A 10,278-nucleotide genomic window follows, 5' to 3' on the forward strand; every position below is an offset into this window, starting at 1 on the left:
AAGGCTAGTTTTTTCTCCTTATTCCTATTATAGTATTCCAGGATGTTAATTATAGATCTAATATTGTCTTTTAATTGTCTTCCCAGTAGGAAACCATTTTGATCTTTTTTAATTAATGAATTTAGCACAGTCTTAAATCTATCTGCCAAAATCAAAGCATAAATTTTATAATCAACATTAAGTAAAGATATTGGTCTGTAATTTTTTATTAATGACATATCTTTGCCTTCTTTTTGTATTAACACAATCGTTGCTTTATCCCAAGATGTTGGTTTCCCTTGATCAACTATTAAATGTAATGTTTTACATAATGGTTCTGCCAATTCTTCTTTAAATGTTTTGTAAAATTTGGCTGTGTAGCCATCTGGCCCTGGAGCCTTCCCCTCTTTCAGTCTCTGTACTGCTTGTAAGACCTCTTCCTGCGTAAAAGGAGTGTTCATCATCTCCCTTTGACCTTTTGTTATTGTCTTCTATTTTGTTTTTATCTAAAAAAAAACCCTTTCCAACCTTCCATAAAATCAGGTGTTGCTTTCCCCTCCTTATATAAATCCTGGTAGTAATCTTTAAATGCATTTTTAATACTTTCCTGATAATTTGTTATTTTACCATTAATTTTAATCTCCTCAATTATTTTTGCTTTCTTATCCTTTTTTATTTTTATGGCAAGCAAACTGCCAATCTTATTAGCGTTTTCAAAATTTCTTTGTTTTGCTTTCTTCAATTCTGTTGCTAATTCTTCTGTAATTTCTGCTTGAATTTGTTTTTGTAGAAATTTGATTTTATTAAGTATTTTCTTATTATGTGTTTGATGTTTTAATTGCTCCTCATTCTTTTTCAATTCCTCTATTAACAGTTCTTGTTACTTTTGTCTTATCTTTTTCAATACACTTGCTCTCTGTATAAGGAATCATCTCACTACCGCCTTACAAGTGTCCCATGTTGTTTTCATTAACATGCCACCAGTGTCATTTTCTTCAAAAAATAATAATTTAGATACAGTTTATACCACATATCTATAAAATCTTGATCTTTTATCATTTCAAACCCACTTGCTGGAAGTTTCCCTTGATTATGTTTTATAGTTTTATCAGATTTTCTGTCTCTGGAAGGCCTTACAACAGCATTAAAATCCCCTGCCAATATAACTTTGTTTTTATTATAATCTATCAATTTATCGTTTAGAAGTTAGAAAAAGGATCCTTTGTTTTCTAATGGAGCGTATATGTTAGCAATGATTATTTTCCCCCATGTATTGTCACCTCCACTATTAAGATTCTACCTTCAGTGTCTTTATAGACTTGTCTTGCTTCTTATTTCTTATTTATAAATGTAGCTACACCCCTTTTTTTTTCTTTTTTATGCATGAACAGAACACACTTCCTAAGCTTGGGTTCTTTAAACATTTTATATCCCCTTTTCTTATTTTTGTTTCTCGGATACAAACTATATCAAAGTCATTTTTTCCTAATAGATGTAATACTTGTTTTCTTTTCCTCTCTAAATTTAATCCTTTGACATTCAATGATCCAATTTTGATCGTCATTTAGATATGTAAATGTTTCCCCTTTTGTTTATTTGCGGATGATCTTATCTAAACTTTGAAGTTCTTTTTAATGTTGTTTTATTTAATTGTCTGGAATTTATTATGTTTAATGTATAAAATTTGGATGTTAGTTATTTGATGGAGCATTTTATAATTCTGAATTTCTGTCATCGATTTTACATTTTAATCATGCGAATGGCCTTTGGCAAACATTAATAAAATTGAGCTCTCTCCCTTTTGTTTATTTGTATGCTACTATTTGCTTAATTGCTACACCTCCTTTCTCTTGTCAGACTGTCGTCTGTCTTCCTTTTTTCTTCTCTTCGGAAGGTATATCTTTGTTCTTTATGTTTATTTACTTTCTCTCTTCCTTTTGTCCTCTTTGTTATTCTCTCCTTGCTTATTTGGATTGAATCTTCTATAAAATTCTCTTTGTTCTGATATTCCTTCTGGGTTTATCTTACTGTAAAAATCTCTTGCCTTTTCTAATGTATTTATTAGGTATCTCTTCTGTTTGTAAGTTACAATAATGCCTTCTGTTTTATCCTATCTATAATTAATAACTCTCTTGCAATATGTTAGTCAAAAATCTATAGTCTTGCCTTCTCTTTAACGTTTGTGGTGGTAGATCTTTAAAGATTTCAATTGTATTATCTTCTATCACTAATTTCTCTTTGTAATTTTGGTGTACCAGTTCCTCTTTTATTCTTATATTCATGAAGCTAATCAAAATGTCCCTTGGAAATTTCTTATCTCTTTATTCTAAATATTTTCTTTGCCTGTGAATCCAGGTAGTCTTCTGCTTTGTCTATATATTTAGCTAGGTGCAGGATAATAAGCTTGACTCAGGCTTGCATCCTTCCGAGGTCGCTAAAATGAGTACCCAGACTGTTGGGGGCAAATTAGATTACTTGCTAATTAGCTTACTTGCTGTTCATTGCTATGATCTTTGGAATAGCGGTATATAAATAAAACAAATTATTAATTATTATTATTTTTTCAGAAAGATTTTCATCCGCTTCTTCTGGTACTCCTCTAAACTTAATACCTTTCTCCCTTAATCTACTTTCTTGCAAGAGAATTGTTTGTTCACTTTGTCTCAGTTTTACTTCAAGGGTTTCTGTCTTCCTTTCCAGTATTCTTGTTTTTGAAGCTACTTCCTCAACTTCGGTTTTCACTACTGGTACTTGTTTATTAATCCTATCAATTTTCCCTACCAGCACTTACATTTCTTTATGCATATCTTGTTGGATTTCATTTCCGTTTTTTTTTTTTTAAGTTCCTCTTTTATCTCAATTTTAAAAGATTTCTTAAATTCCCGCAGCTCTTGCAGGATTATTTTATTTATCTCCATTTGTTTATTAGGTGAATTTTGTGTGTCACTTTGGGGTTTATCCATTATTTGTGGTCTTATCATATTCTTTTTCCTTGACGGCATTCTTGTACTTAGCTTCTAATTATTTGAAAAGAAAGCTCCTTAGAAGATTTCGTAAACAAATATTCTAGACTTGTTAAATTTATGTGCTCTGCAGATGGGTGGCAAGGAACAGCCTTGGGCCGCAGCGACTGCATGGCCCATTCTCAAAGCAGGCCGCTGCCATGGTCCCAAACGGGCCACTTTTAATTCGCTCTTTTTTTTGGTGGCTTCCAACTGCCTTTGGCGTCCTTTGAGCTTCTTCCAGCCACTTTGGGGGTATGCGTCATCTGAATGCCATGTCCCCAAAGCAGCCAGAAGCCACTTCTTTTGGCCCGTCTGTTTTGGACCTTAATTTTAGATCCAAAGAATAGTAAGTGCAAGGAAAAGATACATGAGTTCCTTTTATGTTAAGTCTTGATCAAAATCTAGTGAAAGATTTCCTAGTACAATACTATAGTGTATCAGATGTTGCATTTTAGTCTAAGAAATTATGAATAAGAAAAATTAACAATCTGTTATATACAATCTAACAAGAGATTTTTGTGCAAAGTCTCACACAAGATGCAAAAAGAAACTTCTCTTGATTTGGAGTTAGATTTTTCATATAATGTTTTTTTTGCTAAACTGGAAACAGAAAATCTGTAAGTAGGAGACATTCTGGTCTTAAAGCATACTTTGCATCCCATTATGGGTTCTATTCTTTGTAAAAGTTTTGGAGGATATGCACTGAATATTGTTTAAGAATTTTAAAAATCCCTTATTTGTGAATTCTTTCAGTTATCTCTTTGTATTCTATATAACTTTTTTTTCATTTGTTCTTTTTTGGTAACTAAAGATCGTGGATGTGTGATCACAACAGAAAGTGAAAAAATCTTTCAGAAGAGGCTGAAAGAAATTCTCAAGCAAAGTGATCTCTCAGTGTAAGCAGTTATTTAGCTATTAATATTGTCTCATTTATGAACTATATGGTCATTTTAAAGGGATTTATTTTATTAATTAGGACATTATCTGGATCAGTGGACTACAGTGATGGATTACAGGAGTGCTCTACTGAGTTGACGCTACATTCGGACCTTCATTCTCCGGTAGTTGTTTCTTGTTCACCAGCAAACATGGTTGAAGTACACAGAGATACAGAGCCTAACAAAGGTTAGTATTAGTACAGTTTATTATTATTATACCAAATACCATTCCCTGTACATGACCAGTTCTTAATTAGAATGATTTTGAATGAATTGAAAGACCCAGGCAGACAGAAGGGCACACAAGGATTTATCTCTTCCTTTTCATACTTAGTCTCTCTATCCTTTCCCTTTGAGTCATAAAACAACTAAGAAAAGCAAAAGAGGAGAATATGTTTTCACAACATTCTTTGTTCAATTCAAATTTGTTGAAGGCAGCTCAGATACTAATTACTACTGAATGGAGAAATGTGAAGTACTTGTTAATGACTACGTAATGTTTTGTGTATTGCAAAAGTAGTGAAAACGAGAGAATATATTCAGCTAAAGGTTGTGGGGGAAAGGGATGGAATGGGATGCTTTGATTTGGATTTCCTGCATGGCAGGGGGTTGGACTGGATGGCCCTTGCGGTCTCTTCCATCTCTATGATTTTGTGATTCATTTAAGTACTTCCTTCAGCAGGATCAGGAGGAGATTGATCTCCCTCTCCTATGAATGCCAAAAATCTGCTATGGAGGGCAGGAGAAGATTTTGGAGGGTTCAGAAAGTATGCACGGGAGGGGAAGAAAGTTTTTATCACAGTGGTGTTGCTCCAACAGTGCCCAGCTGGTTTTAGGGTTATTTCTGTTTGACTTTTTTAAATTTATGTTATAATAAATTATAAAACTGTATGACTATTATAGTATGTATTCAGTAGTAATTTGTATCTGAGCTGCCTTCAACAAATTGTTGAATAAAATAAGATGGAAAAGTATAGGGAAAAACAAAATGAAGCATGTTGAAAGTAGCTGCATTAAGTGATATTTCAAGTAGAAAATAAGTACAGTCGTCCCTTGGTATATGCGGGGGATCGGTTCCGGACCCCCGGCATATGCCAAAATCCGCGTATGCTCAAGTCCCATTGACCCCAATGGTGGCACGCGTGGATGCGTGCCGCCATTGGGGACAAAAGTCCCTCTCCTCTCCTCCTCTTTCCCTCCCTCACTCCCTCTCACCTACCTACCTATCTTCCCTCCCTCCCTCCCTCTTCCCCTCCCTGCTTACCTTCTCAGTCACCGTGCCACCGCCTCCCGGCATCCTTTCCGCCGCCACCACTGTGGGAAAGGCCAGGCGGTGCTCTTGGAGGCCAAGAGGCCTCCAGGCTGCATCCAGCCCTTCTGCAGCAGCGGTGGCAAGGAGGACGAGGCCAGACTTCCTCCTCCACACTGCTGCTGCTACTGCAAAAGGGCCGGGTGCAGTCTGGAGGCCTCTTGGCCTACAAGAGCACCACTCGGCCTTTCCCGTGGTGGCGGAGGAGGAGGAGACGAGGATGCTGGCAGGCCAAGCCTCATTCTCACTGCCGCTGCCACCTCCACAGGAAAGGCCGGGTGCTGCTCTTGGAGGCCAAGAGGCCTCCAGGCTGCACCCAGCTCTTTCAGGGTAGTGGCGGCGGCATGGAGGAGGACGAGGCCAAGCTTTTGGATCATTTGGGAGGGAGGGAAAGAGGAGGGGAGGAGAGGGACTTTTGTACCCAGTGGCACCATTGGGGACAGCTTCTGGGTTTGCCATGCACGTATGCTCAAATCTGCGCATGGCAAATCCGCGTATAATGAGGGCCGACTGTATTTGAGTATGCATTAATTTAGTCTAAAGCTTTTTTTTCAATGTTGTATGTAATACTAAATAACATAATGGCAAAGAACCTTCACTGAGATGTAACTGCAATGATAAAGCTCTATTGTAGTGTCATCAGATCATGCCACCCTTGAAGAGCTACCTTTTCAGCCAGACAGAACCCCTAGTGAATGATTTTTGAGGCACTGCAGATTAAACCTCTGGGAAATGTGGTTTAGGATGGGTCATGTTTGGTTGTTATCGTAACTCGAATTTATGATCTCATAACTACTGAGCAGGATGCCAACTAATGTGTTTAATGTTTGTTTGTGCTATGCGTGAAAAAATGAAAAAGGAGGAAGCTGTATTGGAGATCATTTGACTGAAAAGTAGGGTATGAATCTTAAAAATAACTAAAGCTTTAATTCCTATCTCTTTGAATATCGCAATGTGTATGAAGTATTAAAACTCTCAGAGATCCAGTGTATGTAACCATGTATTCTGAAAATTCTGAAAATCTTGTTTAAGCAATTTGAATATATTAATATGATCAGTAATTTTGTTCTGTTTATATGAAAGAAAAAAAATTATGTTAACAACTTATTTTCAGAAATCTTACTTTTCCTTTTAGAGGAGTCCAGTAGCAAATATGAAGAGGAGAATGCACTTATTAATGAAGAAGCCATTTTGAATATCATGGAAAACAGTCAGCATTTTCAACCATCATCTCAGAAATTTAATAATACTCCAGTGCTCAGTGAGTATATGCTAGCAAAGCATTAACCTTTTTTACACTGAAAAGAGTTATGCTCCAGTTTATTAGTAATTTTGCCACTAATATTCTGTGTACTGTCTCTAAATGAGTGTGGGTAAACTGTGAATGACATGCTGTCCCCACACCTTCTTGCTTTGCATTCTCTCCAGTACTCCTGAGAATATTTTTAGTTGACACCCTGTTTTACTGTCATTATTATTATTAACCTTTATTTATAAAGCGCTGTAAATTTACACAGCGCTGTACATACAATCTTTTTAATTGGACGGTTCCCTGCCCTCAGGCTTACAATCTAAAAAGACACGACACAAAAGGAGAAGGGAGTGGTGGTGGGGAAGGGGCCTTTCTAGTAGGATAATACATATAAAATACATAGCAATACAGGAAATGATTCAATAAAACAGACAACAAAGAAACATCAAATGGCAAGTGACAGTTATGCAATGCCTGGGAACACTTCTCTGAACAGGATGGTCTTCAACTCCTTTTTGAATTCAGTCAGTGTCATGTTCTCCTCTATACCAACTGCCACTGCTGTGGTCTCAGAAGAGAAAAACAGCAGCCAGCTTCTGTTAGGCTTAATGTGTCATGTTCTCCTCTATACCAACTGCCACTGCTGTGGCCTCAGAAGAGAAAAGCAGCAGCCAGCTTCTGTTAGGCTTAATCCCCTCCCCTACTGCCATCCCTTTTTCATTGTGTGCCATGTCTTTTTGGACGGTAAGCCTGAGGGCAAGGAACTGTCAAATTAACAATTGTAAACTGATGTACAGTGATGGCACAACATAAATAAATGATAATAATAGCATTTAATTTATTTTAAATAATGAGAGTAATTGTACTTTTTATTGGTAAGAAAATTCATTATAATGATTCTGAATGAGTTTAGGGATTAGTTCTTCTTCTTCTTGGTCTCTGTGAATCACACAATTGGATATTCCTGCACCTGCACAGAGCATAGTCAGAAACTTCTGGAATCGCTGGGCAAATTTTTGGCCATAGCTCCACCCACTTCTTCTAGCATTGTCACTCATTTACCTCAGTTCCTTTTCTTCCAATGTTAGCAGCATCGAGAAACCACATTGCTTGGCTTCACTTTCAGTTTTTGTCTTCTTGTTGGTGTTTTGACTTACTGACTGTTTTCGGATCATTTTGCTGTTTTTTCCTCAATTATTGAGGAAACTAAGTGTGGGGCTAAAATCCCTGGTGAGGGTGGCTGTTCCCATTGCCTCCTTTGCTTAGGATAAGCACACAATGTGAACACTTGTTTCCACTGTAAGGCTTTTACGCCTCGGGCATGGAAGAATTAGGTAGTCAAGGCTGAAGGCTCTCCTATATGAACAGATCTTAAAACCTTCGGTACCTTTTTCGGCTACTGTTTCCACTTCTCCGAGATTGGTGTGATCTTGGGGCATTTGGGGCAACTTTAATTTGTTAACAGCCAGAAATGTAATTAAAATTTTCAAAATTAAAAATATTTTTTCTGGAATAAGACTAGTCCTGGTTATGCCTCCTGCAAAATATATATATATATTAAACACTTTTAGAAAGAAAAAGTGTTGCCTTCAACTACTTGGCTGACCTGAAAAGTGTTCCCCCTCACCCTTGTGGCAGTTTCTCACCCCTACTCTAAACTGAGAACATTCATTTTATCTAAGCCTGTTCAAAAATAGATCTTTGCAAAGCATTTCTAGTGATGTTATGTATAAGTAGTATATTATCACTGTCCCATGACTCAGGAATCTTTTAATATTAGTAGTTTGAGAATCCATTTTCTAGTGATAATAGAGTAAAATATACCCGGTTTATATTAGAATATTTCTGACATAGACATAAGAGCCATTAGATTTTCTATGGACAGAGGAATTTGAAAAAAGAGGAAATATTGTTCAGCTGTTTTAACCTAAAGCATGTAAGCCATTTAAGAAAAGTAATTGTACCTGGGATTACAAAGATAGTGAAACGGTCTCTTTAAAAGCAAACAACTTAAAAGTCAAAAAGATATTCTAAATTGTTTTTTGTTTTGTTTTTTCTTGCAGTGGATAGTAGTGTTGATCAAGCTATCATAAATCTTCTGGCTGGGTTGGAGGATGATGGATATGAAATTGGAAGACCAAGTACATTCTCACAACATTTTTCTTCTGGAAGCTGTCAGAATCCTCAAAACAGTGATGATGAAGAAAATGAACCACGAATTGAAAAGGAAGAATTGGAACTCAGTTTGCTAATGTCTCAGCGATGGGACACCAGCCCTACTGATGTCAGTGGAAAGAGGAGGTATATTCAGTATTTAGAATTGTTGATCCAAAAATGGTACTAATCATCCTGTATTAAAATACCATAACTCCCAGAGGAGCTCCATATAAATGTCCAAAGTCTATAATATTATGGAAGAAGGTGTCTGTAGAATAAAAAATGTGACTGGTAGTGCAAACCTGGATGCTCCAACAAGTAAGAAAATTAAAAGAACTGAAGGATGTGGCTATTTGATTCTGAATGGAATTGTATTTGTTATCCTCACATTCCAGAATTATTATGTATTTCTATAGGGGCATATTTTGCCAAATGGTACATTTTATTTATAAACAATGTCAGTAATGTGTTTAGATGCATTTTTTATGTAGCAGCTTTATTTTATGTTTTTAAAAAGCTTGGTATGGTTTTGCTTAATGAAAGGCCTCTTTCTTACCTGGATTGCCATGATATCTGGATTGTCCATGTTTTGAAGTAAGTTTTCAAACTGTGGTTAAGACATAGTTTGCTTTGATTTGATTAGATTAGATTAGACATAGGTTTGAAGCACATGGTCTGGAAGGAGTGACCAGAGACTGTTCCAGCCACAGTTGGGCTGGAACCACAGCAACTGCATGGCTCGCTGCCAAAGTGGGCCACCGCCACAGTCCCAAGTGGATGCTGACAGGAGCGGATTATATCTGCTTCTTTTTGGGCCAGCTTTCCCCTACTTAGTGCAGCCTTGGAGTGGCTTCTGAGCACTTTGGGGGCATGTGTCATGTAAATGCCAAAGCATCCAGAAACCACCTTATTTGGCCCATGTATTTTGGGCGATAATTTGCTTTGATTTGATCTTAGCTCTGATTCTCATGTTACAACAAACCATAGAAGATAAGGATGAAAATCTGCACACAGAAGAGAAGGAATTGTACAAACTAGCGAAACATAAGAAGCACTATGATAAAGTAATTAAACTGAAAGATTTAATCACTAAGTTTGGACCTCCATTATTTCTCAACCTAACCTACATAAGGTGAGCTCCTTCTAAAAAGCGTGTGGAACACTAGGACTCACCAAGACACCACCTTACCTATTACCAGTTCCCACTCCCCTATCTCAGGAGGGAAGGAGAACCAGGGGCTAGCCAGGATTAAGTGAAATAGGATTAAGTGTACTGTAATTAAATACAAAAAGATTCATAGAGTAATAATAATAATAATAATAATAATAATATTATATTTATAGACCGCTATTCCGAAATGATCATAGCGGTGTACAGTAAAATTGCAAAACAATACAAAAAATTGCAAGGCCTCTCTCCCCCTCAAGATGGTGGTTGGAGGAGGGCTCTTTGTCTTCCAGGCCTGGCCTCTCTCCCCCTCAAGATGGTGGTTGGAGGAGGGCTCTTTGTCTTCCAGGCCTGGCCTCTCTCCCCCTCAAGATGGTGGTTGGAGGAGGGCTCTTTATCTTCCAGGCCAGGCCTCTCTCCCCTTCAAGATGGTGGTTGGAGGAGGGCTCTTTGTCTTCCAGGCCTGGCCT

General features: G+C 37.2%; 1 protein-coding gene across 1 annotated transcript in view; it reads left to right on the forward strand.

Moving 5' to 3' along the window:
* Positions 1 to 10,278, forward strand: part of REV3L (REV3 like, DNA directed polymerase zeta catalytic subunit) — a 106,825-nt gene that overhangs the window by 37,142 nt on the left and 59,405 nt on the right. The window contains exons 8-11 of the mRNA XM_042448070.1: positions 3,796 to 3,880; positions 3,961 to 4,109; positions 6,367 to 6,492; positions 8,547 to 8,784. Of these exons, the coding sequence (XP_042304004.1) occupies positions 3,796 to 3,880; positions 3,961 to 4,109; positions 6,367 to 6,492; positions 8,547 to 8,784 (598 nt within the window). The remainder of the gene's footprint in view (positions 1 to 3,795; positions 3,881 to 3,960; positions 4,110 to 6,366; positions 6,493 to 8,546; positions 8,785 to 10,278) is intronic.

The sequence above is a fragment of the Sceloporus undulatus genome, chromosome 1 (genome assembly GCF_019175285.1).
Source record: "Sceloporus undulatus isolate JIND9_A2432 ecotype Alabama chromosome 1, SceUnd_v1.1, whole genome shotgun sequence".
In the NCBI taxonomy this organism is placed as follows: Eukaryota; Metazoa; Chordata; class Lepidosauria; order Squamata; family Phrynosomatidae; genus Sceloporus; species Sceloporus undulatus.